Source organism: Miniopterus natalensis, chromosome 4, assembly GCF_054644295.1.
Source record: "Miniopterus natalensis isolate mMinNat1 chromosome 4, mMinNat1.hap1, whole genome shotgun sequence".
In the NCBI taxonomy this organism is placed as follows: Eukaryota; Metazoa; Chordata; class Mammalia; order Chiroptera; family Miniopteridae; genus Miniopterus; species Miniopterus natalensis.
In genome coordinates this window covers 11,821,474-11,838,536 of record NC_142084.1, presented here as the reverse complement: position 1 = coordinate 11,838,536, position 17,063 = coordinate 11,821,474, and the positions used below count along the sequence as shown (strand labels likewise).

The 17,063-nt window shown below is 39.6% G+C and overlaps 1 protein-coding gene across 2 annotated transcripts in view; it reads left to right on the top strand.

Moving 5' to 3' along the window:
* The first annotated feature begins 5,716 nt into the window (after positions 1–5,716).
* RBM27 (RNA binding motif protein 27) overlaps positions 5,717–17,063 on the top strand; it is a 65,929-nt gene continuing 54,582 nt past the window's right edge. The window contains exons 1-2 of one of the 2 annotated variants that reach the window (XM_087816287.1): positions 5,717–5,822; positions 16,114–16,232. In XM_087816287.1, coding sequence (XP_087672413.1) covers positions 5,764–5,822; positions 16,114–16,232 — 178 coding nt within the window. In that variant the 5' untranslated portion in view covers positions 5,717–5,763. The remainder of the gene's footprint in view (positions 5,823–16,113; positions 16,233–17,063) is intronic. The other variant, XM_087816288.1, reaches the window with a different exon arrangement.

The following is a 17,063-nucleotide window of genomic DNA, read 5'->3' as shown; positions in this document are numbered from 1 at the left end:
ACCTGACATATTATAGTTATTTATTTGTCAACATTCGCCTCCTGTTAAAATCCATCTCCCAGAGAATGCCTGTTTTCTTCACTGTTGTATCCCCAGGGCCTAAAACAGTGCTTTGCCTATGATAGGTTTTCAATCAATAGTTCTTGAAAGAAAGAAAGGCTGAATGCATTCACTGAAAGAGGCCAATCTATGCAAAGTTGCTTGGCAGAGCACCTGGCACACAAGGAATATGAGTTCTTATTATATGATGTGTCCAAGTCCCAAGGGGCTATTCAATCCAAAGAAGAGAGGGCAGTTTTTTTCCTAATATCAGAGAGATAACCAGAGAGACTTGGAGTCTGGTCAGTCCACTACTGTTGCTGTTTCCTGCTGCAAATGAAAAATGTCACTACTGCGGTGGAGCTGTGCACATTTCTCCTGGATGCTTTTCTAATCTGCAAGGCTGTCAGATCTGGGTGTCCCCCCCCCCCCCCGACCCTAGGTCCAGCAGGAACCCATGGAGCCCTCAGCAAATAGGCAAGGACTGGTTCTGGTATGTGCACACCCAGAGATGCCACTTTGGATCTTTTCTTCCTGGCAAGACTACTCTCAACTGTATGAAGCAACTTTTTTGAAAATTGACATACTTGTAGTCATATGCAGTTGTAAGAAATAATGCAGAGAGAACTCTTGTACACTTTTCCCAATTTCCCTAACAGTTATTGTTTACAAAATGATAGCATAATATCATAGTCACAATTCTACCTTGAGCCCAGCTGGCGTGGCTCAGCGGTCGAGCATCGACCTAGGATCCAGGAGATTGTGGTTCGATTCCCGGTCAGGGCACATGCCCAGGTTTTGGGCTCAATCCCCAGTCGGGGACGTGCAGAAGGCAGCTGATTAATGACTCTCTCATCATTGATGTTTCTATCTCTCCCTCTCCCTTCCTCTCTCTGAAATCAATAAAGATATATTTTTTAAAAATACTGACCTTGATACAAGCTTTACTTGTATTCATTTGTGCATGTTTCTGTGTATATATATAAATTAAATTTTATACAATGTTATCACCTCTGTAGTGTCTGTATCCACTACCACAGTCAGGATACAGAACAGTTCCAACAGCAGAAGGATCCCTCATGTTGCCCTTTAATAACCACACCCACTTTCCCTCCACACCCCCATCTCCCTCCTCTGCTCTGAAAATTATATAATTTTCAAAATGTTACATAAATGGATATATATCTACATGTATATAATATGTAACATTTGGGGTTGGCTTGTCTCCTCACTCAGCCTAATTAATCCAAATTGTTGCATGTATCAATAGTTCCTTCCTTTTTATCGCTGAGTGGCTTCGTCTGCTACATACGTATCACAGTTCGTTTAACCACTCACCTGTTTAAGGTCATCTGGGCTCATTCCAGTTTTGGACTATTATAAATAAAGTTGCTATAAACATTCATGTGCAGATTTTTGTGTGTGAACATAAGTTTTCATTTCTCTGGGATAAATGCCCAGGAGTGTAATTGTTGGGTCATATGGTAGTTGCAGGTTTAGTGTTTAAAGAAAATACCAAAACCAATTTGTTTTTCAGAGCGACTGTACTATATTTTACATTATACCGGCAAAGTATGGGTGATCCAGTTTCTTTGCATTTTTATCAGTATTCAGCATCGTCAGTTTTTAAAATATTAGTCGTTTTTATAGTTATGTAGTGTGAAGCAATTTAAAAAAACTTATAACATAGTTCTAAGAAAACAAATCTACATTTCCATAACAAAGAGAGACTATCGGGTTGACTGGTTTGTAGGCCAACTCACCTTGTCTTTGTATAACTAAGATTCAAGCGACTTTTATTGAGATGACTTTTCTCTGAGCCAGCTGGACTGCTGCAGGTTACCTAGACTCAGAAGAGACTGATATTTGATGGTTGTATTGTTTAATTAAATTATCATCTATAAATACACAGGCAAGAGAGCGCCTGCTTATAAGTATGAGCTTCTTAGTTTGTAATTCAACCAAAGCTTAGTTTAATTGCATGTAAGGGAAGCACATTGTGAGCGTAAATTTCACAGAGAAAACTGGAAAACGACTCTCAAGCTCTTTTATTGTACATCTGGGACAGCTCTGGCCACAGGGTAGAGACTAAGTACAGACTTAACAAAACAATTTGTGGGCATGACCTACTCTATCCTGGAAGGCCTGTCTGCCCCGTCAATGCTCGTGTGAAATCTCATTGTTGACAGTTTTTTCTGGTTGAGGCCCAGTTATCCTCAAGCCGAGAAAGGGAACTTGCCCTGAATACGGATGGTTGAGATGTCTGTTCTTCTTGGAGTCACTCTTTTCTTTTCAATGCCCCATGTTAATAATCTCTTTGTTCTTAGATAAATCGACCTCTCTTTCTCTCTCCTCCTGTGAAGATAAAACTGAGAAAAAGTCAATCTTTGTTAAGTATCTATTTTATCACCCACCTTAATTAAGGAAAGAACATTTATTTAAAATCAGTCTTGCTCAGTGGTTGAACGTTGACCTATGAACCAGTAGGTTAGATTCCTGGTCAGGACACATGCCAGGGTTGTGGGCTTGATCCCCGGGGTGGGGGGTGGCGTGCAGGAGGCAGCCAATCAATGACTCTCTCATCATCGATGTTGCTCTCTCTCTCTCTCCCTCTCCCTTCCTCTTTCCGAAATCAATAAAAACACATGAAAAAATAAATCAGTCTTACTGTCTATTATTCAAGAACAGTGCCTAAAGATGGTAATGGGCTTGATACATATTTGTTGAATGACTTTTGAAGGATCCACATATTTCAAATTTCGTTGTTTGATAGTGAGATGGTTATAGGTGTGGGCTTTGGAGTCAAACACACATGGTCAAAGCTGGGCCTTTCCACTCATTGGCTTCATGATCTTTCTGGGGTGCAATTTTCTTGTCTGTAAATATTGTTTACTACCCAGGGGTACTGTGAGGATGAGAGGCAATCATACACTAAAATATTTAGCATAGGGCATGCACTCAACAATTTTGGCTAGGATTATGGTTTCCAATGCCCATTAGACCACTAGAATCAGAATTCCCAAAAGGCAGGGAATGGATATAACTTTTCAAACTTCTGTCTCTGTCCCAGCCCAGAGCACAGAATCTGGCATATGGTAACCAGCACTCAATATCAGTGCGTTGAATTAATACATATACATATGCATTGCATTCAGGAGAGCCCAATAACTGTATGACTGAAATCAAGGCCTCATTCATTCATGGACTGCAAATGAGTCAGTTCTATGCATGGGATGAATGCTACTGAATAACGTACAGTATACGGAAAATTCTGGGCCATGGCTACTGACCAAATTTGAACAAGCTATTTAGCAAATGGAGTGAGCCAGGCAATGAGAGCGGGATTGACTATAATGTGCCCCCTTCCACTTCTGGAAAAGCAACTCTTCTACAGGTGCTACTTTTTCAAGGAGTCATTTGGGATTCACTATCTACATTAATTCAATAATGTATTCAGCCTAGAAAAGTAATATAATAACGTCACAATTTGAAAAAATAGAGGAAAGAAAAAAAAAAGATGATCAGGGTCCCCCAACCCAAATATGACTACTGTAACCCTGGCTGTTTCACTCCCTACAACGTGCAAATCATGCCCTTGGTCGCTCGGAAGCCAGTGTCTCGGCACCCTCACCTCTGACACAAGGCCCTGCAAAATTTGTCCTATAAATACATTTGAAAAGCACTTTGAAATTCTTGCAGAGGAGTGATTTATTGTGACAAAGGCGATTCCTGTTCCGTTTCTACCATCCTATCAAGCTCCTGTCCGGCCTTAGGCCTAGTCAAATCACTTTTACATTTTTCTCTTTTAAATGTGTGCCCTTTTGGCATAACATTTTATCTCCTGAGGGGAAGTAAGTAAAGGGGGAAATGTAGGAAAGCATAAAGGAAGGGTAGGAGAGAGGGAAAAACAGGCAACAGTTGCATGTGAGAAAGATCAGGGCTTGTGAGAAGATCTGGTTGCTACTCGGCTCCACCTGCAGACGGGTGTGATGCTGGGCGAACCACGCAGTCTCCCTGCTTTTTCCTCACTGGCAAAGCTGGAGAGAGATGTCAGTGAGGGTGGTTTATTAGCTGATTGCTAAGTGCATTTCCTTTTTATTACTTTGTATCAAGGGGTACACCAACTGAAGCCGGCAAGCCGAACCCCATGGGCGCCTGTCCCTGCACACCTGTGAAGTGACCGTGGCTTTTACACTTTTAAGTGGTTGAAGGGAAAAAAAAAATCAAGAGAATAGCACGTTGCAACATGTGAAAATGATCTAAAATTGAAATTTACATATAAGCTTTATTGGGAGGCAGCTGCCCTTGTTTGTTTACATATCACCTGTGGTCTGTGTCATGTCAAGAGGGCAGAGGCCGCCTGGCCCACCTCACCAAAAATACTTACTATCTACCCCTTTACAGAAAAAGTTTGCCCATACCTGCCCATTGTGTATAGAGTACACCTGCTTATTTTGAGTTGACCCCTCTCTTTTATATGAGATGTGTGCTCATCGGGTATTTTTCAAAATATTATTATAATGCATAATCCCATAAACTGTCCAGCTTCCTAAGAAGAGGGACTGGGCTTGCTTTGTTCACAGTTAGAATCCTAGTGCCTTACACGGTGCAGGCGTAGAGCAGGTGCTCAGTATTTGTTGTTGAATAAACATTTGAACACCAGTGCCGAGCCAATTTCAAACCTCCAAAAGGAATTTCTCAGCTAGTACAAGCTAAGTTGCCTATTTCGGTAATTTAGATTTTTAAAAAAATATTTAAAAAGACTTTTTTACTGACCAAAATTCTCCCTGCAAAAAATAAATAAATAAATAAAATAAAATAAAAATTAAAAAAAAAAATCCCCCACTGAATTTTAGATATGCAATGAAAAGAGAATTTAAAAATATATATATTGGAATAGTTTTTCTGCCTAAATAAAGCATACATGAAAAAAACTGGTAAAATTGAAATGGCCTCAGCCTTTTGCATCCGTGCGCCACGTTTTAAAAATGACGATTATTGGAATCCAAGGCATGGTTGTCAGAAACGTTCTGGGTAATTTAAGCAGAGCGGCAAAAAAAAAAAAGCAAGCGTGTGCGCCGAGCAAAATGAGGGTGCAAGGAAAAAAGGTAAAATTTTGCATTCCTTGCAGCGTGAACGTGTTGCATGTTGTGCTGTAGATTTCCTACAGCTGAGTCATTTCGGGACACTAGTGTGTGTTTCCAGGAAAAAGGAGAGGAAGGAAGCAGGCTGAGGGGCTCGCCGGGTTCCCCCAGGCACTCCCGGCAGCAGACACCAGGATTCCGCGGCGGGCGGCGGCATGGTCAAAAAAGGCGCCGCGGCCCCTTTAAGAGGCACAGCACCTTCTCCAAGATACCATCTTGCACCAGGAGTTCACGTAAGCTCTCTACCTACCTTGCTATATCCCTCCTTAACTGGGTACGACTGGCCGGCGGGGCGAACGAGCCTTCTCATTGGCTTTGCGTGCACGGCCCTCTCTCTTTGATTGGCCCTGGCGCCCGCCACTCGGCGCTAACTCCCGCCCTCCTGAGCCGTTGAGCTAGGTTGAGTGAGGGCTCTTGGGTTAGTTCCTGTTAGGCCCCGGCCGGGGGAGTAGGTAGAAGTCTCGTAAGATGCCCGGTGGGCTGGGGCACCGGGGGCTGTGAAGAAGGCGTGAGGAGGCGACGAGGGGAGACCGCGGCAGGCCCGAACGAGAGCGGCGGCCGAGCCCGCCTTCCCTGCACCATGCTCATAGAGGATGTGGATGCCCTCAAGTCCTGGCTGGCCAAGTTACTGGAGCCGATGTGAGGGAGCCCGGCCGGGCCGGGCTGGCGAACGTGGGCGTTGGGGGCCCGCGGGGGCGTGGGGGAGGGGAGGCGGCGTGAGGGAGGGCGCCGCGGGGGGCCGCGGTCCGGAGGTCCCGGCGTCGTCTTCCCTGTAGTACTATCACCATTGTGGGGGGGAGGGGAGGAGAGGAGAGGAGGAGAGAGGAGGAGAGGGGAGGGAGGGGAGGGAGGGGAGGAGAGGGGAGGGACGGCCAGGGCCATGGAGACCGTGCGGCTGTGGGGCCTCCGGGGAAGGGGGTTTCTAAAGTGGAAATCTTGGGGTGCTGGAAGGGGCAGCAGGAACCGTGAGGGAATTAAAAACATTGCTGTTTGAGAACTGATAGCAGGGCTATCGAGGGATTTTTTTAAGTGTGGAGAATTGGCATCTTGAAGGGACTAGCAGGACGTCGAGGGCTTTCCAAACAATATCGTTCCGGGACCGAAAGCTGTAGAAACCGGAGCGTATCCAGGGCCTTTTCAAAACATGAGGGCCGGGAGGGAGGGCAGGGACCCCGAGGGCTTTACAGCCATGACGGACGAGCTCTGAGAGTTCAGGAATATTAAAAAGTATCTGACAAATGGGGGGGGCGGGGGTGAGATGAAAGGGAAATGTAGGCATTGAAGTGTTGGGGGGAATTACTGGGGAGCTGATACGTATGAGAGCAATGATTTGAATGATCAGAAATAATATGGAGGAGTGGATAGTACTGGGGGAATTGGTGATGTTTAGATACCATAGGGGGTTGGGGAAAAACTGAGGTTTTTATGCGTTTGACTGGGGGGTTGTAAGGGCTTCCCTGCCACCTTCTGTTGTTTTTGGAGGAGGGGCTGCAAGGGGTGTCCCTGCAGCATCTCGCGATTTTTGGAGGAATAAAAGGGGTAGTGGACAGAATAAGAGCTTTGTAAATATTGTTGAGAGGGCAGCTGGAGATAACTGAGGCGTAGGATTATTGTGGAGGTGCTGAAAAGAAGGAGGGGCTTGTTTTAAAATAAAGATTTTTGGGGTAAGTAGTAGGGACCCACGAAAGGGAGAGCGGAGGTATCAACTTTTTGTTTGTTTTGTAACCATTTTAAAGGGGCAGGAGTGTGTATTTGGTCTGCTGAGGTTTACATAGCTGGTCTCTGAAACACATCTAGACCGAAGGCTGAAGGGAGGATTGGAGAGAAGTGGTATCTTTAACCCTCTTGGGGAAGGAGAGGGAAGGAAAGGAGAGTTTCCAGCCCCCCTCCTCGTTTCTGCTGCTGCTCTTCCTACTGGAGGTGAGGGCTTCCTGGAGGTGAGGGCTTTCTGGCAGAAAGAAAAGGGGTAGAGGAAGAAATGGGCAGGCTTTGCTTCATTCAATCAGGTCACATTCGTGGGAAAATGGAGTTTTTTCAGAGGCGTGATGAAAAGCTACTTCCCTGTTTACTTTTTGGTCCTCCTGAGAAATCTTGTTAACCCACTCCTGTTGTTTTGCTGCTTTGGTTTCTTGAGGTGGGATGGTAACACCTAGGAGGAGAGTCATCTGCAGCCCAGTGTGTCAGCCTCGGGACGGCTGGGTGGATGAGGGAGGCAGCACTGAAGGAATTTGGATGTCTGACGTGGTGTGGTATTTGCTTTCTGAAGGTGAGGCTGTGCGTGCAGCACAGGTGTGAGTAAACGTACACTACGGGCTTCTGAGTCTTACATTAGTGATGTAGTTAACGTGAAAATGACTTACTGACACAGTTGAAGGTTTGTAGGCGAACTGGGCCTCCTGAATGTGCATCCTACTTTTTCAACAGTAAAAAGTTTTGGAGCACAGAGATGGAGATGGATTGTGATGAAGGTGAGAAGTAATGAAATTGATTTAGTAAAATTGACCATATGTGGAAAAGGCTGAGAAAAAGAAAAAAGTCTGTGTTTAAAAATTCTTTATCTTTATGCTATTTAACATTAAAAAACAAAAGCAAAAACGTGTCTCTTGCTTTTGTACACCTGCTATTTATGTTGCCTTTGTGTGTGTGTGTGTGACAACTTTTCATACAAGCTCTGGTTTTGTTTGTGGGTAGAGATCCTTTTAAAAATATTAAATGTATATTTTATGTCTTAGGTAGAAGGTGACAAGTATTAATATTATAGTTAGTTGCTTTTTTTTTTTAAAGCTCCCTAAAATGTTTTACTCTGATAGTGTTTTTTGTTTGTTTTTTTCTTAATGTCAAAATTTAGTTTGGGTAGGAAGTTAAGTCTCCTAAGGGTCTTTTCATTCTGCTTTTTGGGCTGTTCATTTTGGTAAGTGTTCATAGATATTCAGTAATTTTCATGGGTAAAAATTATCTTTCAAAATGATTGAGTTTAGTTTCCCCATTTGTTTTCAGTTTATGTTCAACTTAAAGCACATATCATACTTCGTTTCTTCCTATTCTCTTTAACTTTTGTTACTTTTTTAGAATTAAAAAAGATATAGAATTACTACAACTTAGACTTTAACAATATAGTGGCATTCATAGATTTAGAAAATAAAAATATATTTTTAAAAAATACATATTTCTTTGTTGTTGTTTTTTAGAGAGAAAGGAAGGGAGAGGGAGAGAGAGAAATACTGATGAGAGAGAACCACCAACATCGATTGGCTGCCTCCTGCATGCCCCCACTGGGGATCAAGCCTGCAACTGCAACCTGGGCATGTGTCCTGACCAGGAATCGAACTGATCACCTCCTGGTACATGGACTGACGCTCAGCCACTGAGCCATACAGGCCGGGCAAAATACTGACTTTTAACTCAAATAATGGTATTGGATGGAAGTGTTAATAAGAAATAGTAAATGCAGATATCACATATATTTTCATTCTTAGTATGTTGTTATGGGAGATTATTTTTGTTTGTTTAGACATCCTGAAATGTAATAAATGATATGCTAAAGAGGGTTGTATTTGTAAATTTACTTTTTGCATATTCCAGATTTAAGGAAATTTTCATGGCTGATTGGCATGTTGCTACAACATAGCATTTCAGAGCAGTTGTTAAGCTTTCAGATAACTGTAGTTGCAGTGGGTATGTTGGAATGGTACGATGGCACATGATTTCCCACTGCATTTTCTTATTTAGCTTAATTTCCAGTTAACTAAATTTATGAAAATTTTTCATTTTTAGGGGTTTTTAAGCATGTTACAGCTTATCACTGGTGAAACAAAGGCATGTAATGAGGTATTTGTAAACCAATCCAGTTTACATGTGATTCTTCCCTATAGACAAGTTAGAAATACCATGTGCTGTTAAGAGCTATCTGTTACCTTCCACTCCTTTTGTAGATGTGGGACATATCTATTATTTGTACTAGAGGAAAGACAGGAGGAGGGAGCCTGGAAGAAATGACTCCTTAACTGGCTGGGAAAAACCCAGTGCCGTTTTTGTTGGCAATGTAGTAAAGGGGAGAAAAACCATATTAGTCAAGAAGTTTCTATCTCTTTTCCTACTGCTGCATAAACAGACTGAAATCACAGATCTTGTTTGGGGGGCCTCATCTTTTCTCACTTTAAAAATATCCTAGCCTGGCAGGTGTGGCTCAGTGGTTGAGGGTTGACCTATGATCCAGGAGATCAGGGTTCAGTTCCTGGTCAGGGGCATATGCCTGGGTTGTGGGCTTGACCCCCAGGAGGGGATGTGCTGGAGGCAGCCAATAAGTGATTATCTCATCATTGATGTTTCTCTCTCTCTCTCTCTCTCTCTCTCCCCCTCCCTTACTCTCTCTGAAATCAATAAAAACATATTTTTTAAAAAACTTGAAAAAATATCCTAGGTATCCTAGTCATAGAAGCTATGTAGGGATTATGCACAATTAGGAGATGTTGTGATTTCTATCAGAAATAACTGTTCATTTTAAGTATGGGAATCCCTAAAAAGTAAGATTCTAAGTAAATCTTTGGGATAAATGAATCAATGAAGAAATTTCTGCAAGTTTAGAAAAAGTTCAGGTAATCAGTTTTCAATAACATGCATTAGTACCAAAAATGTCTTTAATGGGGACTGTTTTAAGTTACTTGTATATATTTTATATATATATGTGTGTGTGTGTGTGTGTGTGTGTATATATATATACACACACATATATATATATATATATATATATAAACATATGCAATTCACTGCTGCTTGTTTGGCTTATTGTAAAAATTAGTCTTTTTAAAGAAGGGTTTGTAATACTTTTTGGAGAGTTGCACCTATCCACCCATCCATCCATCCATTCGTCCGTCCTAGCAAGGCATGATTATGTGAATCAGGCCATTTAGTTTCTAGTTCTATGTCTTCAATTCACTGCGCTATTTTGGAGAAATTGTCTAACCTTTTTCTGTTAAACAGTTAATTTTATTAGCCTTCTACCTACCTCACAAACATGGTTTGACTGTTAATGATGCAGACTTAATAGTGCTTTGTGTACCTCAGAATCATTAAATATAAATGAAATTTCATGGTTTTGAAATAGGAAAATATACTAAACTCTTTCTGCAAAAATATTTTACTTACTAATGTTAAGCACCACTGCCACTTACAAAATAATAGTCTAGTGCGTGACAGAGCTAGAGTCTCATTGCAGTCTGAAAAGGCAGGAACAGGTATTGCTAGTGAAAGCCATAATCAGGCCATATCAAGGTCTTTGTAAGTGTACTAGGAGGTGAATATATTGCCATCTCTGATGGAAAAGGTGGCAATAAAGTTCATAGACTGAGGTTATTGGTTCATATTTATTGGTTCAGTGGTCACGGGGGGGGTATACTGTGGTTTAGCTCTATGGAGTTTACATGCTGATATAGATTTGCAATCCTTATCAAGTTAAACTCTGACTAGTAATCTCTGCAGTTGCTCAAATGGTAGGAAAAATGATCACCTTGCAGCTGTTAGACCTGACCTCCCTGATAAATAAACTGCTAGGGTGAAATGAGTATTTTGGTGGTATGTTCTTAAGGTTGAAAAGTACTGATAATTTTCTACCATGTACTTAGTGACTTCGAAGAATTAGTGTGCCTTTAAAGTGCTGTGGGATTTGTTTGAGGAGACCATTCACTGTTTCATAGAAAAGGACTCATTTTGACCAGAAAACTTCTTGGCAAGTTTTAGTATTCTAAGTTAAGAACATATTTGTTCTTATGTCTTTTGGTCTGACTCCTAAGTATGTCTGACTTCATTCTTCCTGGCCCAGTTGTTGAAAGCTAGAAGCCAGAAGTTGCTTTTATAGCCCTGTGTTTCCTACCACTGTCTTCTCTCACCCTCTCACAGTGTTGTTACTTCATTATTAAGCCCCCTTTTAACCATTTGTTATTTTGTACTGTAATTCTTTGTTTTCACACCCATCTCTTGGCCAGGGACTGCAGGGCAAAGTCTGTCTTGTTCAAAGTAATTCCATTACCTAGCAAGCTGCTCGGCACTTAGTAAACGTTCAGTAAATGTTTAAATGGATGCATGTGCTCATATGTGTATTTCGGTTGGTGAACAATTAGAAAAGCAAGATTTCTTTTTTTAAATAGTCCAGTTTTCTGGGTATACTTGTTTGGTGACTGCTGCTCTAGGAGCCATAGTCCAAATATCAAAGTGATGTTTGCAGCTGACAGATGTATGTATATGTATTTTTCCCAAAATAAATCTGTGGGTATTTTATTTCACGTCATATTTGTTCATATAGGCCCCTAATGAAGGGAAAGTTGAAAGCTCCTATTTGAAAAGAAGTAGAGGTACTAACACTTATGTCTCTTTAACATGTGTTAACATGGTCTCAGACCTCAATAGTTACTCCTTACCCTCTTGGGTCAAATGAGCTCAGATTTTTACTTATTTTCCCAGCACTGTCTTATCAAAGGAATAATCTGAACACAAGTCTTAGAGGCAGACTTTTTGTTTTCTTATTTACTTTTTTTAAAAATAAAGTAATAATAAAAGCATTATTGCATTACAGCAAATACAGAAAAGAGAGAAAAGAGTAAACGTTTTGGGGTGTATTTATTTCCAGTTTCTCTTCAGTGTGTGAACTTTCTTGTAGCTGTAATCAGACTCAAATGCACAGTTTTTTATCTTGATTTCTCCAATTGACTACATCAGAAGCATTTTTTGTATTTTGTGTATTGCTTTTTATAACCATCACTTTGAATGCCTAGTGTTTCATAAACATTCAACAATAAGAATGGTTATCTTGACTTTACCTTTTCTGTTAAAAATAATGCTGTTTTTATACAGTAAACGTATATCTGTATATTTTTAGTGTCTTTTAGGCACCAGCGGTATTTTCTATATTTGGCTTTATTCTGAGACTAATTTCCCATAAGTACAACTACTATGCAGGTCAAAAAATGTGAACATTTTTAATGGTTGTAGATACACATTAGGATCAGGAGGTTTTACCCCCTGTAGGCCCAATGGCATATTCATTAAGTATCTCACCTTTGAAACAAAAATCACACAAAAGTAAAACTTAAAATTGAACCCATATTCAGAAATGTAGGTTTTTCTCCTGAAAGTGAAGAAGAATTAAGTAGTCCTGGCTTTTCCCTGAGACAGGTAGACTAGAGTGGTTTGTTAGTGGTGCTTCTTGGCTTGGGACCTAACATAAGGAAGGACCTTTACTTCTGGAGTTTAGGATTGGGTGTGCGCCTGAAATCTGTAAAGCTGATGCACCAGCTTATCAGATATGTCATATACCTGCAGTGGAGATTTCAGTAAAGAGCAGAAAGACAAATTTGAGGTTTTTACAGTAAGATATTTTTAGGGTGATATTTCTGTTAACTTCCCCTGATAAAAATTAATCCAAATTGCTTTTTATTTTTTAAATAACTTAAAAGATAGTTGATTGAGACATGGTCTTAGAACATTATTATGCAAGATGTGAATTTTAAGGTCCTTGTATTTGTAACTTCCATTAAACTTCAGGAACTTCTTTTTTTGTGTGTGTTTTTTTTAACTGAAAGGTAACTGTTGGTTGAGACTTAGGATACATTAATTTGACATGTAGATATACATTAGAAAAGTGTATGTGCTGTGAAATAGATTTTACTCATGTGGAATTGTAGCTGAGTTTTATTCCTGGGGTAAGCTGTCTGCCTGATTTTGAGCAGATCACTTAATTTGTCTAAGATATGCAAATTTGGTTATTGGTAAAATGAATAATTCATTGATTATGCTGTTAAGACTATTTAAAGACTCTAAGAGAATTGTAATTTTAGATAGATATTATTACCTCTTTAAATCTCTTTGTTATAATAGAAGCCCTTTTTTGTCTAGAAATGTGTTTAACATAGCCATGGATCTAAAATTTTCAAATCTGTTTTATTCCAAAATATGCTTGTTCCTATAGTTAAGCAGAAATGAATTTTCATATGAGCTTTGGTTACAAATAAATAGCTGAAAGGTTTTATTCTTGGTAGGTATTACTTCTTGGGTAAGAGAAATAAGAGGTGGCTCTGTATTTGCCTTGTAATCTGTCAAAGATCTTAGACATACACACATTTTTATGACACTGCTGGATGTCTTGTTGGGCTGCTATTAGCATGCTACCATAGCTACTACAGTATTGTTAGTTTTTAAAGATTATATAGTAAGGGGTAGTGAAAGAATAAATAAGAACAAACATAAACATATAGAAATTACAACATAAAACTCCTCAATGTGTTTAAGTTTCACCATTCAATTGGTGTCAGTTATTATTTCAGACAGCCAATTTCCCTCCTAGGGCACTTTATGGATACATATTAGGAGCTATTAATTTAAATGGCCCCATTCCTTTGGCTATAAACATGCTTTTGTATTTTGTGTAGAATTCTATCAGTTATTAACAATTAGTTCACTTACATTAAATAAATATTTAGAATCTGCTATCACTCTCTTTTCTTGGTGTCTTGCCTTTTTCTACTCTTTTACCTTCTCGTAACTATTAATCTTGAGTTTTAGCACTATCACATCAAAATGTATGTCATCAGGAACAGCCTAACTCTGCATTTGTTTTTCAGAGTCGGAATACTAAATATATGTATAAGACATATGGGTACGTTTAACCCATCTCGTTTATCCAGTAATCTGAATGTTTTGCTTGTTTTTAACTATAACCCTCATATCCTTACCCAGCATTATATTGTCAGGTTGTGAGTCTCCCTGAAAGTTCTCATAGCACCAGAGAAAATAACATTGCCTCTTTATACCATTCTTACTTATTTTTAAAAATCCTTTTCTTTCTGTGTTTAGAATATTTTTCTTATCTAGAATCTGAACTTCCTAAGTAAAGGTAGAAATGTGATCCCCCCTCATTTGAATGTTGATTAGAATTATACTGATCAAATATCTTAGTGTACTCAGGAGTGAAATTAAGTCTACCTACATATCTCTGTTTTGAGGTATTTATGGAATAGCCAAATTCGACATGGCATGTGTCACGTTTTTGTTTGTTTGTTTTAATATCTTTATTGATTTCAGAGAGAGGAAGGGAGAGGGGGAGAGAGAGATAGAAACATCAGTGATGAGAGAGTCGTTATTGCGCGCCCCTGTCTAGGGATTGAGCCCGCAGCCTGGGCATGTGCCCTGACTGGGAATCCAACCGTGATCTCCTGGATCCTAAGTTGATGCTCAACCACTGAGCCACGCCTGGCTGGGCTGTAACATTTTTTTGGAAATGCTGTATGTCCATTTTTAGAATTTAGCAGTTGGATTTACTAAGGTAACTGCTCATAATTCTCCAAAATGTAATTTATGTATTTTGCTTAAGAAAAATTCTAGCTTTCTTTTATTTATTATTTTTTTAAATTTTAAATATATCTTTATTGATTTCAGAGAGAGGAAAGGAGAGAGAGAGAGACAGTGACAGAAACATCAATGGTAAGAGAGTCATTGATTGAGCCTGCAACCCAGGCATGTGCCCTGACCGGGAATCGAACCCCGATCGCCTGGATCCTAGGTCGATGCTCAACCGCTGAGCCACACCCGGCCAGGCCTAGCTTTCTTTTAAATTGCATGTTTTTATTAATATGTAACTCATCATCTTTGACACTTATAGTCTCTCCTAGTGCACTTTGACTCTTGCCCATGATGTATTTTTATTAAGTCTGAGTTTTGTAAAATTGAGAGTCATTGAAATTTGCTTTCTTAGAATTTGGTGCATAAATGTGCATAGATGTTTTAAAAACCAGCCTTTCTCACAAAATATTAAAACTGGCAATGAAAAAATTCTATTTTGTTGAATTATGAACTCTAAAAACATAGATTAGAAGGAAGTAAAGGTGCTTGTGGTTGGTCTTTTTTTTGTTTGTTAATCTCCTAAAGTTGTCGGAAATATGATTGATAATAGAGCTGAAACTAACTTTCTAATTGACAGTGAAGGTCCAACAAGATTAGTTGATTGAAATAGTGTTTTGCAGGGATATGATCACTATGCTTGCATGTTGATTTTAATTACTGCCATTCTGAATTTTTTCATTTTACCTTTACAACAACTCTATGAAGCCACAAAAGATAATGCGTTACTTAAATGTATATTTATGAGGAAAATAGAATATTAAAAATACATATTATTTACAACATAAAACTTTCAGTTTCATATAATGTAGATAAAATGTTAAGTCTGACAGATTACTCTATGTCAGGAGTTGGCACCTCAAAGATCATGTGTTGCCCTGGCATAGGAAATACTTTACGTTGTCAAAGTCAGGTTACTAGTTGATTGGAGGGGGAAAAAAGTGAAGTAGGTAAAGGTTGGCGCTGTTGCCCTTCCACCACTTTTCTTAACCTTTCTGTTCTGACTCCCAGTTCGTTTCTCTTCCTTATAGCTAATAAAGTGTTTGCCAGTAATATTTAAGGTACTGTCCTTCTAGTTTCTCACTTTTAAAAAAAACGATCCTGAGAAGATTAGGAGTGGAGTTGATCTCCATTTTTGGATGCTGGTGCCTGGGGTTATAGGGAATGGGGAAAACTGTCCTCTCACTTTCTCTCTTCTTGCCTCATTGGTCCCATGGAACAGTTGGGAGTCAGGCTGAAGCTAAGGGTCAGTTGCTACCTTTTCCTTATTATCATTGAGAAAGCAAATAAATACAGATTTGGTTCAAAATTCTGGGTATAATTAGAACATTGAAAGTAGGAGACAAAACTATTTTATGAAAATAAGCAGAAAAGGAAACTCTTACTTGCATTACATATATGCTTTAATAATAGTTGCCTGTGTTTGCAGTCACTTTAAAGTTTTTGAAAACCTTTAGATTTTTGAAATAGGGGTGACTTCATTAATGATACCACATTTGAAAAAAATGTTTTAAAATTTTTGTATTTTTCTCTGTCTCACTAGATGTGATGCTGACCCTTCAGCGTTAGCCAACTATGTTGTTGCACTGGTCAAGAAGGACAAACCTGAGAAAGAATTGAAAGCCTTTTGTGCTGATCAACTTGACGTCTTTTTACAAAAAGGTAAGTATTATAGGCCTTCTGTCAAGTATTTAAGATTTTCATTTGAAAACTTCCTGATAAAATCTTAAAGATACAAGCTTGAAAGGAAAGAAATTGCTCAGGGCCCTTTAATATTTGAATATAGCCATTCATGCATAATTATTTATCATGTATTTTGGCAAAACTGTTTTTCCCTTTCCTTTTCTTCTGCATTTCTTTCCGATATTGAGGCAGTGATAACTAATGCTTTTTAGGTGACTAGGTCCTTTGCAGCTTGTGGCAGAGCCTACTTGATGGTGGGGGGTGGGTAACAATTTAAGATAATGAAGCTACTTATTCTTAGTGTTTATTAAGGCAGTGAAGCATTCTGGGTTTTTTCCCTCTTGGCTGGGGCTTTTTGATATCCAAGAAGAGGTGGGCATGATCCTCTTTACGCCTTTAACCCCCCCATCTTCTTACCAAAGTCCTTTCTACAGCCCACAGAGATTCCCAGAGTCCTTCCCTGCTGCTTTTCTGACCTCGTTTCTTACCTGTCCCCTCACTGCTCTAGCCGAAAAGACTGTTATGCTGTTTTTGTCAACAATGGCAAACATGTTCCCAACCCGGGGGTTTTTGAACTCTCTTTACCCTTCCTTGAAACATGGTTTCTCCCCTTATGGTTTCTGGTCTCTTCTCACATGTCATCTTAGAGCAGCCATTTTCAACCTTTTTCATTTCATGGCACATAAACTACTTACTAAAATTCTGTGGCACACCAAAAAAATCTATTTTTTGCTGATCTGACCAAAATAGGAGGTATAATTTTGATTCATTCACACTGAATAGCTATTGCTGTGTTGGCTGTTGTCTTTT